At 39.5% G+C, this 17487-nt stretch overlaps 1 protein-coding gene across 3 annotated transcripts in view; it reads left to right on the top strand.

Moving 5' to 3' along the window:
- The window catches only part of dnajc10 (DnaJ (Hsp40) homolog, subfamily C, member 10), a 54928-nt gene that overhangs the window by 15324 nt on the left and 22117 nt on the right, over positions 1–17487 (top strand). For all 3 annotated transcript variants that reach the window (XM_037110516.1, XM_037110517.1, XM_037110518.1), the window contains 9 exons: positions 5299–5392; positions 5532–5609; positions 6269–6312; positions 6757–6822; positions 12087–12152; positions 12252–12341; positions 12459–12569; positions 12651–12765; positions 13824–13951. In XM_037110516.1, the coding sequence (XP_036966411.1) occupies positions 5299–5392; positions 5532–5609; positions 6269–6312; positions 6757–6822; positions 12087–12152; positions 12252–12341; positions 12459–12569; positions 12651–12765; positions 13824–13951 (792 nt within the window). The remainder of the gene's footprint in view (positions 1–5298; positions 5393–5531; positions 5610–6268; positions 6313–6756; positions 6823–12086; positions 12153–12251; positions 12342–12458; positions 12570–12650; positions 12766–13823; positions 13952–17487) is intronic.

Below are 17487 nucleotides of genomic sequence, written 5' to 3'. Positions count from 1 at the left end.
GCTTTCAGACCTGCAAAACAAATTTCTGTTTTGATATGTATTTTATGTTCAGACTGCAACACAATATCTATGAATCAAAAGCATCTCACCTATGCCCACTCACTGCCATGATCTCCTTCACCTCGAGTCCCGCATCAGACAGTTTCTGTATGGCAGTGTTGGCTTCATTTTTGCTCTTCTCTAATTTGTTGAGGTCGGCTGATGTCATATCAGTACACCTGGTTAGCGCTGATGTATCCTGGCCTCTCTCCTTCTTTTCGTCCTCCTCTGAGTCTGACCATTCGTCATTTAAATCAAATGTTATTTGTGGAAATATGTCCATCTTTGCAGTGCAAAGTTTGCCACAATCCAAGACAAGTTGGCAACTGATGTAAAGTTAATTAACGGTAATTAAAACGCCTGCGCAGTGGAGTGATATGTCTGTAAAAAGTCCCAGGGCGGTTTTACTCTATATCAGCACTCATGGAATGCCCCTTGTGCAATCAAATTACGTGGTTGTAACTAACTGTTGTATAATCTATCATATAACTGATTAATGTAACTTAAGTGTAGGACCCTACGATGAAGACAGCTGCATTAGATTAATTGGAAGTGGAGCTGTTTCATCATGTGGTCTTACAGAAGAAATTTGACATGTTTTATATGGATAGCCCAATCTGTGTTATGGTAAATGTACTTAATTGAGGCAATACGATCCTCACTAGCCCCTTTCACACAGAGAAGCTGCATTATCGCCACAATGGTGGTTCACCAATTATCCGCCGTCGGTCATTCACACAGAGCCAAGCCGCTCCTAAGCGTGACAGTACACGCCATGATGATGATGTTTGTGTGTTTACAAGGTGTTTCCACAGTGTCCCCCTGTCAATCTAAACCCGTGGATAATTTAAAATCATATGGATTCTGTTATAATGTGTTGTGATTGAAATCCTGACCCATCAAACGCCCTAGAAAGTGTCAAAGTTACATTTTTCGCTCTAAATTCTATAATTACGTAACCAGCATCAGTGAACAGGACACTGTCTGACACCATCACTTGCAGGGAGGGAGGCTGTTTTCTGAGGGAAAGTTCACTGAGGTCTCAGTCTGGAGGGCTGACCATTGCAGTGTTTTTTTTCCAACAGAAATATGACGAAGAGTCGGTAGGATAGACTGGAGGACAGACGCTTCGCTGCATATATCTGCAGTATTTTTTTCCTCATATAAGTTGCCAAAGACAGTTACATTTACTATGTTACGTTACTATGGTCATGTAACATTGCTTTGTGGGACATTTGTCTTCAATTATTTGAGTGAGGGACCTGTGTAGTTATCAGACTGTCAGGTCAACATGCCCTCGATAGATGCAGCTGGCTCATCCATTCACACTGGTTCGCTTTACCAATACTGTGCCTCTGATACTGCCTCCAGAAGCGGATCAGTGCCGGAGCATAATTTCACCCCTTGCCGCCTCCTAGACATTCACACAGGCAGAGGTGGAGAATTGGCGCAGGATCCCCGCATCCAAACGGCAGTGTGAATGGGGCTAGTGTGTGGTGTCTTGACAGAGAAACTTGGATTACTCAAGTTTTCCTGCTTACACAGCCTGCCTACATTATGGATACAACTTTTTCATGTCTGATATGGACAACATTGAGTACCTGCCAGTACTGATATCAGTTTTGCAGTTTGTAGACATGTATTCAGTATCGTTTTTAGGGGGAGACAGATGCTTGTTAGGATTGGCTGCAGTTGTGAGATGGCCCCACTCCAGAGCAGCCCAGTGCACCTCAACTTGGTTAAACTGGTAATGGAAAAGCAAAACAGGACACCTTGGTTCAATTGCTGTAACCAAATGTGCTAGTGGAAAAACGGCATTGTTGGGGTTCACTTTTCTTCTTGACACTCGACACCTGTAAAACTTTGATATATTCCTTCCCATGGTGTTTCACACAGCTGACATGATGAGAATCTCACTCAAGCTCTCTCCAGCTAGTCACCATACACATGCTACTCTCTTGAGGGTATGATGGCATGATGTTTATCTTGGGGAGTCCATAGATGCATGGGATAGTTTCCCCGGGATACAGTCAAGAGACTAACAGCCTGTCACTGGCTTTGTCCTGTCCCAGTCTTTGCAGGTATGGATAGGATCTCGCCTCAGTGTCTCATAGGTGTTAGTATCACTAAGCAGATCAGTGACTTTGGTGTGGTAGTCTGCTGTGTATAGCCCTATAGTGCATCTCCCTTTGTCTGCTGGCAAGACGGTGATATTCTGTTTTTGTTTTTGTTTTTTAAATTGATGCCAGGGCCTTCTTTCCTCAGTAAGGGACTGAAAGGGGGTGCTTTTGCCTTGCAAGCTGATACCTTCAACCATAGCTGTTGTGCCTCTATCTGTCCTGGAGTTTCCACAAAGTTCAGTCCTTCAGGCAAGGTTATCTATCTCCGGTAGAGTGAGCTCTCTGTTGTCACCCACTTCTCTTGTATATCAATCTAAAATCTTGTGTCTGCCATTCATTACCTATAGTGTGTTGTGATGCTTGTGCATTCACAACAAATGTGGAGACACTTTCCAGGACACTGGTTGGTAGTAATTATGTTAGTTCCTCAAATGTCTGCTCAGACTTAGTTGTGAGTGCATCGATGGTGAAATTAATCTGTCACACTCACTGGTACGATTTGCCACTGCTGCACCTCATACTACCCCTGGAGGCGCATCAGAGGTGCAATGAAATTTCAACCCATGCCACTTTCATGCAGAGGGTGAGGTGGAGTATCAGCGCATGATCCTGCATTTAACGGGCAATGTGAATGGGGCTACAGAGAACATTGAGGGGGCTTTGTAGCACCCTATGATTTAATAATTTCCTGAATATGTAATAACGCCTGAAAATGTAATAAAATTTGCACTTAACTCGATCGAAAATGTAATAAAACCCAATAATGTAATAACTTCACCAAAAATGTAATAAAATATCCTGACTGATATAGTAATAACATTTTTACCAATAATGCAATACCTCATTACATTATGGGGAATGTATTACATTTTCAGGTGGGTCTTTTTTTTTTTTAAACTGATGATGTAATATTTAACAGATAATGTAATAATATATGTTCATTTTCAGTCCAGAGTTCTACATTTAGTGTTTTAAGAATCTAAGAATGTTATATACACTGGATTTGAAACAACAGAATGACTTGGGTTAAATTGCTGACCTTGAGTACCATACAGCCATATGTACATGTGCAAATAATCAGGGACATGCAACTACATCCTGGCCCTACTGTGTGGGTGACCGGAATTCCAGCTCAGATATAAGCTTTTGAGCAGCACCGGAGACCCCAGGTAACTCTTCCCTAAATGTACTTCTTTACTCGACAGATTTCTACAAATTACTACCTCATGAAAACAACCACAAGCCATCAAAACAACTTTCAGTGACACTTCATTTGAAGAGGGTATGCATAAGCATTCACAACACCTACACAATACATGACACATAAACATAGGCCTACATATGCACTCATAAATGGTTATTATATCACTTTAAGTGTCAAATTGACATCTTACTCTGTGTCAAATGACATAGTGGTCAGCTGACATACTGTCAGTTCTTATGAGATTTACCTGTATAAATAAAGGTTAAATAAAAATGTGCTTTTGATATGTTAATTAATCTCGGACACCGACATCCTGACCACTAGATGGTCTGCAAGGGGGAACACAGTCAGGGTCACTTTCAGTGGTGGCTAGCTGATATGTCCAGCGGCATTGAAGCTTTCTTCCTTTATATGATCACTTGATAAGTAAGTATGCAATGTCTCAGCATCAGTACCTTCAGATTTCTGTAAGATACCAGAAAAAGTTTGATAATGGTAGGATAGTGATAGGCTTTAGCCTAGTTTTTATTGACCATGTGGCTACATGCTAGTTCTTACTGATGCTAAATTTTTCACACTTAAGCTAAGACTTGGCTACTTCTTTAAATTGCTTAAGATGTCTATCAGAAAATAGTTTCATTGAATATGATGATAAAGTGCTACAGGCTAGATTTGTGTTATTGACCACATGTTACATGCTAATTAGAAGTTAATTAAAGGTTGTATATGGAGAATGTTTATTAAAACTATATTTTTTCAAAAATAATACACCCACGGGGCATTTAGAGAGGTGCCTTTAGAGAGTTTGACAGGTTAGTTACCATTGTGGCTCACTTCTCTGCTGTTTTCCTAAGCCTCCTCCCGTGGTTGTGTGCGTTTGTTTTCAACTAAGCCTTTTTATAACCAATCGGTGGATCGATGGATTATCTTGATCAATAGACGGTCGTATTCCAGTAATTGTCCATATTCAACCTTTACGTTCAGCATTAGTTTTACCATTTATTGTATGCAAGTGTTTATGTCTGTATACAAAGCCAGCTTCCAAAAGTTTATGAGCGGATATGTAGGCCCATATTTATGTCAGGTGTCATGTAATGTGTATGCAGGTGTTATGAATGCTTATGTATACCCTCTTCAAATGAAGTGCTACTGAAAGCTAATTTGTTGGTTTGTGGTTGTTTTCATGAGATAGTAATTTGTTGGAAATCTGTGGAGTGAAGAAGTACGTTTAGGGAAGAGTTACCTGGGGTCTCCAGTGCTGCTCAAAAGCTTACATTTGAGCTGGAATTCTGGTCTCCCAAGGAGGTAAGTCCATTACCCACTCAGTAGGACCAGGACGTAGTAATAAGGTATTACATTATTGGTAAAAATGTTATTACAGTATCAGACAGGATATTTTATTACAGTATTGGTGAGGTTGATAGATTATTGAGTTTTATTACATTTTTGATCGAGTCAAGTGCAAATTTTTCCATATTTTCCTTATTTTGCATTTTTATATATATATATATATATATATATATATATATATATATATATATATATATATATATATATATATATATATATATATATATATATATATATATATATATACATATATGCATATATGCAGGCACGGCAGGCAGGCACGAAAATATACTGCTCTAAATAGAGCTCCGTGGAGCGACTTTTAGACAGCTGAAATTCAGGACCACACATGGGTTTGGGGCAGTGCATTTTGGAGAGTTTTTGGATCTCTGACAGCTGTGTTAAATTGATGAAAAACAGTATAAAATGGGACTTTTAAAAAGCTCTTCAAAAATTCTTAAATTTGACTTGTTCAAACCTGCAGAAACCCTGTGTCTGAATAAATCTCCTGTTAGCTAAACATCTGAACAATATTGTTTGTTATTGGTGTTTATGTTGTGTCATGAGAGTTTTTGTTTTCTACAGAAACCAGAGAAGTTTAATGGGGAGCGTTATAAAGACAACCTGGTCCGCTTCTCCATGCAGTTCATCACAACATCTGTCACTCAGCTCTGGCAAGGTGAACTTCCATGCATTATTCATCAGTTATAGTTTATATGTTTCCTTCTTCAAAACTCCTAAGATTGAAAATGAATGAAACGAAACAGCTCTTCAAACTGATTACCAAGCAGGTCTGATCTGTGCGTATGATTTGCTAGGTAATGTTTTCAACGAGATAGAGAGTGCATTCTCAACAGGGCTTGGCTGGCTGATCACCTTCTGCTCTGACACTGGAGGTAACAGATGCACACACACACACACACACATGTACACACACACAGTTTTTTTTCATGCTTGAAAGTGTTCCCATGTCAGTTGAAAGATGTAGTCACTTGTGTTTATCTTTATGAAATGATACTGCATATACACAGATACGCATTCAGATGTTGCACAAATCTATAACAAATGTTCTGTGTCATATCATCACAGCTGTCTGCAGCCTCTGCACACCAACACATGTTTATGAGTAGAGGCAGACATGTGAAAGGGCTTTAATCATTCTTCATAACCACATAAACCAGTAGATACATTTCTGCTCAACATTACTGGCTAGGGATGGGTATCATTAGAGAGCTAGAGTTGGAATTGCAAAATGTATTTTCTGATTGTGTCACAGCGGTTACATTCTAAAGGGGGAAAAATCACTTAGAAGCTGCCTCAGTGCTGGATTTAGTTTGATTGTTAAGCTATACATTTGGTGCATTTGTAGATTTTGTCAGAAACAGTTGTACAGAAATTCCCAATTCCAGTTTCAGAGCGCTCAGAGCTTCCTCTGTATGGAAGCTATTTCAGTCTTTGCAAATACATAATAATATTGAATTTTGTTATTATTTTAATACTCAACTAGGAATGATCAGGTCATAAATCAGGTGCGCTCTCTCTCTCTCTCTCTCAGATTGCCTGGAGCCAACAACACGACACAAAGTGGCTGGAATGTTGGTGAGAACTATTATTAGTGCAGAGATCTCATAAGAAATCAAAACACACCCAGGTTTGTAGCCACTGTTCTGACCTTCTTGCAGTAAAGATGATATGCTTTGAGGAGCTGTCTGACACAGACATTTGAATCTGTGCAGCAGGAAAGCAGTGGTGAAACAAAGTGGAATTATGGCTCTGTTCACATGTCCAAGTGATCCTTGCAAGCAAAAATGTCTTCTGTGAAACAGGTCTATTGATCTTTTAAGGTTCTGGAGTAATTGGAGCAGCACATGGCATTTTTTAGAAAAAAAATGTTAATCACAAACGACTCCAACATGCACAATTAGCAGAAAATGTGTATTAAATGAACTCTGATACATTTCAAGTTACTTTAAGTTGAGATATTTAGTACTGTGATCTGTGACTATGAGGTCATGTGAGTTTTCTCAATGATGTGTTCTGCAGGAAGGTCTCATTAAGGTGGGGTGGATGGACTGCACCTCACAGGAACAGCTCTGTGAGAGTTTCCAGGTAAGGCTTGGCATTTGTGCAATACTACTGAGACTACTACTGTAAGATGCTTACATGTTATTCTTCATCGCAAATACTCACTCATCAGTTTGGGGTAATTCGCCTCGCCTTATTCTTAATTTAGTTGTGTATAAAGTAGGGCTACACGATATACTGTTTCAGCATTGACAATGGTCACTGCGTGCAAGGGACAATAATGGCATTGCTGGTAGTGTTTCCCACAGAATCAGACTTTAATTGTGGCGGTGGCTGACCAGCTGGGGCGCCATAGAGCATACACACTTGTGACCTCCGCAGACTGAGTCAGCTAATTTCCGGTTTAGTGCTAAGCTAACTTGGATGTCGATGAAATATAATCGGGCGGCTCTTCTAGACTCTCCAAATTTTACTGGACCATAACTACAGTCCCTGACGAAAGTCTTGTCGCTAATCCAAGTTGTAAGCACAAAAAATAACTTCACTTGTAGATGATCAGTTGGAATCAGAAATGGCTTATATGAAAGGCAAAGGTCTCTAGATTATGCTTATTATACCAAAATAACGTTGTGTATCATTCATTAAGTTTTATCATTTAATTAGAAAGGTCAGATTTTGCTTGGACGAAAGTCTTGTCACATTCAAAAATCATGTACAGTAGAAATTACACTTTAATTTGAATACACAAACATGCTACAGTAACATCTGAACAAATGGCAAATGTTTCAGGAGACCAGTTCACATGTAGCTCTGCTGCAGTTGAAAAAATGACTGGCTCTGTCCTCTCGAACAGTTGTCTTACAGGGTTGCCTGACCTGGGCTTGACATGAACGTCACCAATTTCTTCAAATCTTTTTTTTATCCTCTCCACTTGACGTTTGGATACAATGAAGATGTCTGCCACCTCAGCAGCAGACTTGGTCTTCAGGCTCTTGATGATCAGCACTTTGGTCTGTGGTTGAATCTTTGTCATGTGGCAGAGGTCAGGTTGCACTTCACAAGAAGGTGTGGTGTGCTGGGGTTCTTTTTATACACACCTGGGAATGTGTTAATTACAGTATTTTTCACAAATGGAGCTCTAATCTGTGATTGGTTGAATCGTTTAAAACACAACAAGACTTTTGTACAAGCAAATCTGACCTTTCTGTCCTAGTTAAATGACAAAACTCAATGAATGATACACAACTTGATTTTGGTATAATGAGCACAATCTAGAGGCCTCTGCCATTCATATAAGCCATTTCTGATTCCAATTGATCAACTACAAGTCAAGTTATTATTTGTTGTTCCTACAACTTGGATAAGTGACAAGACTTTTGTCAGGGACTGTCGGTAATTGTGTGGGAAACACTGGCCGGACATGCAATGAGCATCAGAATTCCACCAAATGATTTAAAAATGTCTTGACTTAAAATGTTCAGTTCTCACAGCCATTGGTGTGTTTTCTGGTCAGTGGAGGAGAGATACATCAGGTCCTCACATGAGATTGTGTTGAAAAGTCATTGTAACAAGCTCATGGTTAAACATACACTTTGTTTCCAGATTTAGCTCCTTTTTGTGGTTGTGAACTGGATTGGAACTGAACTGCTTTGGGGTTGTGAGAAAAACAACAACAACAATTCCCCAAATGGATTGAACTTGGAGATGTATGCTATTTCCATCACTACTTGCTTTTTGCCTCATGGTTTTGTATAGTTTGACCTAGCTGTTTTATTAATTTAAGGTGCGTAGAAAACATTACCTAATCTTTGAACATTTGTTCCTGAGTAAAATCAGATGGATTTTCATCAATAGTGCAGGAATTATTGTACACATTGTGCAAAAAAGGTAGGGCTATTGACAGTGTGACCTCACATCTAATAGGTCCAGTCCTTTTATGGGGGCTTCGGTGATCGTGGGAGGCTGGCTATTTCCTTGTGATACCTTGTCAATTGAATTGATTCTCTTTCTGGCCCCATTAGATGGTGTGAGGCAGAGCTGTGCTGGTTAGACCAGAGCCGGTTTAAGTCCCAGTTTATAAAGTTATTCCATGATGTCTTTATATTCTGCCCACTGGCTGAGAATTTCTGGGCTGTAGTTCTCAAGAACTCGAATGGGCTGTCTGCGATATTCCAGTTTTCCTCTCAGCTGTGCCTCTCTGATCAGGACATCATTTGTCTGGTACCGGTGCAGGCGGAGAATAACTCGGCATTGTTGCTGTCCAGGGGCTGGTTTAGCAGCCAGAGAGTGGTGGGCCCTGTCAATTTCTGGGTTGGATGGGAGTAAATTGTTCCCACATACCTCATAAGCCTTCTAAGAATTGAGTGGTATGCCCGCTTTTGGGCAGTTCCAGTAGGCCCGGAATGTGTATGTTTTGACGCCTGCTTCAGCTCTCCAGGTCAACAAACTTGAGCCTTTTGCTTAACGTTATCTTCATGAAGGGTGGTACAAATGATCTCAAGATCCATGACTTATTGACTGAGGTCCTCTGCCACAAGTTTCTGGGATGAGACACATTTGGCCATTGTCCTCGCTGTGAGCCGGTTTTGGTCTAGCGTAGGGGTACTCAAATACAAATCTTAAAGGGCCACAAAGATATTATACAATGACTCAAAGGTTGACGTCAGTCAGGCCACATGCAATAATACTGTATAATACAATCTCTTTATAAAAGCAAGGAATCTGTGTGTGTGTGTGTGTGTGTGTGTGTATGTATGTTCCTCAAATATCTCTGCGGATCAGGATCAGACTTACCTGAGAGTTTCAACATGGCTGCTGCTTGGTTCAAGGGTGTGCAACGTCGAATTTGTTTGTTTGATACCGTTAATAGATTATTTCATTAATGCTCTACAAATTCCTGGAGCATTGTCCACCGGAGCCACCACAGTCATGTGCACCAGAGCCAATCACTGCAGAGCTCACTTCCATGACATACCTTAAGAAACAAGCGGATTTAGACCTGCAGCAGCGCGAGCTGGACTGGGATTTTGCCAGCGATTTGGTCCCATTCTGTTCTATGCATCTAAACTGACTGTTGTGGATTAATGAGACTAAATGAGTCCAGACCGAGTCTGTTCTGGTCTGAGGAGATCCGGAGATGTGCGGACAACAATGTGGAATCGGAATCTGTGGATGTTCGTGTGTAGCTAGCTGCTAGCCGCTGGGCCTCCCACACGGCCCACCTCCCGAGTCGACGGACACACCAGCAGGTCCAAAACCGGTCATAGGGTAAATAATGTCCGCCACGCTTCTTCGCGAACATTGCCGTCATGTTTGCTTTGTGTGTGGTGCAGGAAGAAATGGTAAAAACAGGCTTTTGTCACAAAAGTGTCCGCAAGCAGCAAGTTTTGTTGTTGAGGAATGGGAAGTTGTGCGAGTGACGGAGGCAGATGATTGACAGGCAGTGACGATCGGTGTAGAGACAGCCAGCGATACTGGATTTCACAACGAACCTAAATATCCCTGACGTCCCACCTTCAAACACAGCCTCATTTGGCCATCCATGAAAAAGCTACTTAACTTCCCACTTTTCTATAGGAATACATATTTCCTACGGGCACTGCACTAGTATGATATAATATAGTGTAATATAATATAATATAGTGTGTGTATGTGTGTATGTGTGTATGTGTATGTGTATGTGTATGTGTGTATAAAGGACATTTTGTTTTGTGTATATATATATATATATATATATATATATATATATATATATATATATATATATATATATATATATATATATATATATATATATATATATATATATATATATATATATATATATATATATATATATATACAAAACAAAATGTCCTTTTCTTCAAAACAACAAAAATACGAACTAAAATAAAATGTCATTTCCATTTTGACAAAAAAATGTTGAATCAAACAAAGCTTCTAAGTCTCTAAGTGAGCACTCTGTTGCTTTTTGGTGTTGTGTCATAGTTGTGACAAGAACCCTGTTTGCAGCTTGATATGATGATTTCAGTGCATTTATTTTTGTTGTTCTTACCTCTGAATTTTGAGGAAATTTTGAAGTCTCTTCAAAATTCCTATGTTTTGTCTCATAATACCATTTCAAATTGAAAATCCTCATCATGGCTATAGTCTCCTGGCATATTAAGCACATGGGTTTTGTGCTGGTTGGAAGGAGAATGAATGCAAATTTGTCCAATCTAGGCTCCTACAGTAGGCAAAATCTCAATATGCGAACCGCTCCAAAAACGAAAGTGAAAGTTAAAAATTGCCCTCGCAGCAGTAACACGTTGCCTGTGTATCGCTGGCATGGAGACAAGTCCCGGTATACACGTGCCGACCTAACCAAAACACGTGGTGAAGGAATAGCAGTTCGGGGGCTGGATGGATCTGATTGATGGAAGGAAGCTAATCCTCATTACAAAAAGTTTTCAAACTAATTAAGTACACACCAATCATATTAATTCATTAAGTAATTTCTTTCCGAAATATGCAATTAAGGATAGCTTTTATGACATTATTCTAATCTCTGACCATGTTCCAAATGTTTTATTGTGTCGTGACTGCAAATTAGTGAGGATGCCCCTAGATAGCGTTTTACACAAAAATGGATGACTGGTCCCAGCTTTATCACCGTCTTGGATGAACAGAAACAATTCTATTTAAAAAAAAAAAAATACAATAGAAACCTCAGCAAGCGTGCTATGCTATGCAAATACCATGACATAGTCGACTAGCTTCCAGTTCAGTGTGTGGCTAACTAGAATGGGAATAAAATGATGTAATCGCGTGGCTCTTTTGTAGATTGTAAATGGTAACACTGGTGTTGTTGAAAGTTTATTAACCAGTGGAAAAATTCTGCATCCCTACTGTACCCAGCAGTAACAGCAGTAGTACTGATAGTGGTAAGGGTACATCACAAGTATAAGTTGTGTTAAGTATTATTATAATCATATTGTATGTATTATTCTCTAATGCAGGGATCACCAACCTTTTTGAAACTGAGAGCTACTTCATGGCTACCGAGTCATACGAAGGGCTACCAGTTTGATACACTCTTCTGAAATAACAAATTTGCTCAGTTTGCCTTTAGTTACATATGATTATTAATGATTAATGATACTCATCTATGTGGAGACACAGATCACGCTAATGATTTCTCACAATAATTATCAACAATGACTTAACAACCTGGGAAACAAATAATATCAATATTCAGTTTTCATTTTTAGAACAGGCCTGAGGACTACTCATGTGGTCCTTGGGGGCTCCTTGGTGCCCGCGGGCACCACGTTGGTGACCCCTGCACTAATGCTTCTGCTGTATTGCAGGTGACCACTGGAGCGACTGCTTTGTTCCCACCTGGGAGTTCTTTGGATCAAAAAGGCAGCGTATTGGTAATACATCAAACACATGACTGGTTCCATTTAGACAGCATAGTAATCTCAGTACTGTGTGTGGCACAACAACACTGACTTAATGTCCATATGTTCCAGTGGCTGAACACCCTTGACACTAAAGAGATTTACAATCAGGTCATCAACCATCTACCTGATCTGCAACTGCTGACCGGTGACAGCTTCCAGGTACACACACAACAGTACAAAAACTCTTATACCCTAGAGCTTCAGGTACATATCCGAACTCTACAATGCATGCCAAAATGTACATACTTTTAATTATACGCAACCTCTTGTCTCCAGGGGAAGCTTGCCCATCATCGCTGGTTGGTGAGTTTTACGTTTGGAGACAGAACCTCCACCTCCAATGAGTACAAGAAGCTACAAGCTTTGCTCCGAAACGACCACATACAGGTGCCTGCCTGTCTGTCTGTCTGTCCGTCTGCTTCTCTTTTCTTGCCTGTTTTTATTCCAACTGACTTTCTTTCCCTCTAGGTCAGCAGAGTCAACTGTATAGCAGACTCAGAGTTGTGTCAGTCTCTCTTCATCCATAAACCTTGTGTTGCTGTCTTCAAAGGATTAGGAATCCATGACTTCGAGATCCACCATGGTGAGTGCTATACCTAGCCCGTACCTTACTGTCCTGTGATCTTCATGCATTCTGCTGTTTACTACAGATACCATCTTGATGAAAATTTTCCAATTTTTAAAATGGTTCCTGTGTTTGTTTGTGACACATTAAAGACAATATCACAGCAGTTTAATGCAGCGTTATTATGACAATCCGCTACAAATCCAGCCTATATTGAAGGCACACTTTAAAAAACAAAATTGAATGAAATACCTTGTACCAAAAGTGAGCCAAGTTGAGCTGAGCTGTACCATTCTGTGGAAATGAGACTTAACAGTGTCTGTCAGTCGCAGCTAAATTCCACAGCATAAAGTGATAACGCATTATCAACATTTTTGGCAGTGGCGCATAAATAAGGAAGGACTTTTATTCACGAGAAATTATGATCGTGAATTTAGTCATTTTGCGGGGGTTGTGACACTCAAAACAATTTATCCACCGTTTTACAGATACTTCGTTCACAGTGGGTCTATTGGTGTTTTCTCGCCTAGTACTACTGTTTCCGGCACATTCATCATGTGAAATGAGACATACTTAATGCCTTGCTTGCAGGAAGTGGGAATGGGGTCAATACGTGATTCTTAGTGGGTGCACCCATATTTGAAAATCTGTGTAATGTGGAAAAGCAGTATTACATACACTTGTAAAGACCATGTATATCATGGCAGTCTTGAGTTCCAATGATATAATAGCCCTGCTTTTTTGTGATAGAATTAATGAAACACCTACTACCTTGTCACAAAAAACATTCATTAAGCTTTGGTAAATGTTGCATTTATTATAGGTCCTCTGAAAATGGGACCAAATATGCTGGGTCAAAATAATACGTACAGTAATTTTGGTATCTGGTTAAATGTCCATGGCCGTTTTCACTTTATTTAGGCACTTTCAATAGTGGTCCACAAGCTCCATCTGTAATCAATGTCTTGATACTTAAATAGGTTAGCATTAATAGATTAGCAATATACTTGGAGTTTGTCTGATTTGTTTGTAAGTAATTTCACCCAGGCTCTCTGTGTAATCTATGTGTCTTGTAGGTAAAGATGTTTTATACAACATTGTGGCTTTCGCAAGGGACAGCGTTCGTGCTCATGTGACGACTCTGAGACCTGACAATTTTCCGTCAGACAGAAAGGAGCCATGGCTGGTTGACTTCTTTGCTCCGGTTAGTAACTTACTGCTTCAGTCAAAAGTTTGATTGATCAACACTCAAGCATACACGCACCCACGTATACCTGGAATTGTTTCACCTGCCCAGGCTGTTACTTGTTATTAGTAGCCCCATTCACACTGGCGTTTGGATGCGGCTTTAGTATGCCAATTCCCCACCTCCGTCTCAATGTGAATCAGAGGCAGCGAGGTTTAAAATGTATCTCTGGCACTGATAGACCTCTGGAAGTAGTATCAAATGCAAGGAAAAGCATCCTCCCGCCTGTCCTACCGACTCTTTGTCACATTTCTGCCTGAAAAACAGCATCTGTCACCGGCAAAAAACTTCAACTCATCGAGAGTTTGTGATGAAAATAAATCACTGTGACAGTCAGCCCTCCAGAACGAGACTTCAGTGAACTTTCTCTGAGAAAACAGCCTCTGTCCCCACGTGTGAGGAAGTCAGATTGACAGGGGGGACACCGGGGAAGCACCCGAAAACACACCATCATCATGACGTGTACCGTCACGCCTCTTTAGGAGCCGCAGCACCGGCTTTCTGTGTCAATTCACAGCGGTTTGTCTTTAAGGCGGAGATGCTTCGCTCTGTGTGAATCACCATCGGCGGAGAATTGGCAAACCGCCGCTCTGTCGTTTATGCATCTTCTCCTGTGTGAATGAGGCCTACTGTTTCAAAATGATGACGCCTTCCTCACACCTACACCAATTCCTTTAATGTGACATTTATTTTATGTTTAAAAATTAATTATGGGCCTGCTGACCTTATTATACTTATTATTTAGTACAATTATTTTTTCATGTAATTGAGTAATATTTCAGTAATGTAACTATACTTGTACTGGAGTACACATTTCCACTGGTATCTAGTAGTGCAGTGGCCATATACAAATGCATTGTAAATACGCAGTAATAATACACATAACAGAGAAGGTGATGCTGCTGTCAAGCAAATACAATTCAAATCCAGTTTACAAAAGTAGCCCAACTAAAACAGGATGGACGCTATGTAGGCTACAAGCATTATGTCCAGTATGACTTAGGACATTGTGGAGTATTTGAGTTAATAACATTAATGGGATGGATTTTGTACTGTCGTTTATTGAAAGACACAAATGTCTGATGCTGAAAATACAATAACTTAAAAAAAGAGAGAGAAAAACGTAATGCTGTTAACACTGTTTTAATACAAATGGCATTATCCTGTCCTAAACACGGTAGCATCAAATTATCTTAAGTCATTCACTTCCCCCATAGAAAGAAGTGAACCAGGTACCAAAAATATATCCGATCATCTTACATGGATAAAGCACATCATGCTGATCCGATACTGTAGAAAGCTTTAAACTTCATGCTTTACTTCTCTTTGACCAAGCCTACTGGATTACCGGTTTACTTTCAGGGCTGGCGATGGTGTTACACCTACAATACAAACAGTGAGTGATAAAGAGGCGGACATGAAAAGACTGGCAGGAATGAACAAATGTGTTCCACGACAGTCAAGTGTACATGTGTGACAGTAAGAGAGCATGCATTTTAGTGTGTGCGTGGAGTTATTAATTACATGCAGATTAATGTGTATTTTCATTCACTGCTGTATTGCTAATATTGATGAAAAGTTGTTAGCATTAATTCTCTAGCAGTTCCTATTAAACCAGAGCAATAAAAGTAGAGACAGCAAATTAAGGTCCTTAAATTAATTCCAATCACAGTTCACATGATTACAAACCATGTAAAACATGATTTGATTGGTTAATATGGTTGATTGAAATATAACAATATTGTTTGATTCAAATGTGAGGAAAGTGATCTGATAGGTCTGATATTTTTAGTGGAAGCTTCAGTGACATCCAGAGTATTTAAACCATTACAGGATGAGTAGCACGCACCATGTGCTTATGTTTTTTGTTTTTTTTTCCCAACATTATCTTTATTGAGTTTTCACAATGTTTCCAAAATACATAAATATACAGAAATAAGAGTGCTCTCACATCAAGGAAGATGTCAGGGATAACTAAATTATTGTCCAGCATTTAAATTGTCCTTCCTTGCAAGTCAGGTATTTATGAGATAACATAGAGCAATACTTAGGTGACAGTATAAGTATAAAAAGACAAAACAACAACAACAACCCGAACAATAAAGGTTTCTCTGCCTTATCAAGAGTTAACCCAGGTTATTTCACTATTGTGTGTGGAGAAAGAAATCAAATATCAAAAGAAAATTAATTATTTTGGATCTCTGCAAAGGACTACCAACAACTACGCCTCGTCAGTCTCATTCCCCACATTACTTAAATCCACATTCTTCATATTCCATAAAATGACCCCAGATGTTTTGAAATAGTGGTAATTTTCCTTTTATAATGTAAGTTATCTTCTCCATAGGTATTATGTATTAGTGATTATTTTTCTAGACATGTGATGTCTATCAGGATATAACCCTAGAATAATTAGTTTAGGGTCAAGAACTAATTTTGGACCTAGTATAGTCTCTTAAATTTGTTTAATCTCCCATCAAAACTGTTGGACTCTCCACACCTGGAACGCAGGTCTAGGATAGTATTGTTATACTTACTAAGCTTTTCTGGTGTCACATATGTCCTCATTAGCCAATTATAGACGAATATTGGTAGTTTGTGTTTGTGCTTCAGCACACACTTTTCCCCAGTCTTTGGAGGATAAGTCCTCCTGTAAATCTTCCCTCCAGGCATCAAGTTTCCTTAAAGAAGACTCAGGGGATCCCTCTGCTCACATCGTTATATAGTCTGGAGATAATTCCCTTTCCATAGCAATCTTTTTTCATTTCCATTTCCAAAATAGACAACAGGGGGATCGACAAACACGTTTTTTTGAGATGATCTAATAAAATTTCTCACCTGCAAATATTTAAATTGATGTTTGTCTGGAATATCATACCTGGTAATCAACTCTTCAAATGACATCAAAATCCCACCATCTGATCCCATGAGATCCCCTATTATTTTTAAACCTTTTTCAGCCCACTTCCTAAAACCAGGATCTGCTCTGCCTGGAGGGAAAAACTGGCTACCCCATATTGGGCTGAAGCGTGACAGAGAGGAGGGTTTACCTTAATACTTCTTGACCTGGTCTCTAGCAGCAAGAAGTAGGCAAGAGAAGCCATGATCAGGACAGTTCATGTTCAATGTTCCATTGTTGTTCAGAAAGTTGAACTGTTCATACAGACATTTGAATCTGAATAATAATTAGATTTCTCTAGTCAGCAACTATATGTTTCTTAAGTCTTCTATATCTGCTGTATTATTATTAGTGTGAATGCTGAAGGCATGAACGTTCAGCTTTTTAAGCTCTTTTGGCCCTCTGCTTTTCAGCTTTTCAGCTTTTCAACTTTTTCATAAATTCAGCTTTTTATGAAAAAAATGTAACATTGCCGCAAATGGGAAAAGCTTCAAATCCTCTTCAAAAATCCTCGTCTTTCAACCTCTTCTTCTCCCTCATGCTTTGAGCTAGAGACACCATTCCAACTTTAAAAGAGTCACAAAACCTTGAACTA

The sequence above is a fragment of the Acanthopagrus latus genome, chromosome 9, assembly GCF_904848185.1.
Source record: "Acanthopagrus latus isolate v.2019 chromosome 9, fAcaLat1.1, whole genome shotgun sequence".
Classification (NCBI taxonomy): domain Eukaryota; kingdom Metazoa; phylum Chordata; class Actinopteri; order Spariformes; family Sparidae; genus Acanthopagrus; species Acanthopagrus latus.
Note: the sequence above shows the minus strand (reverse complement) of the source record. Positions and strands in the feature narration are given on the sequence as shown.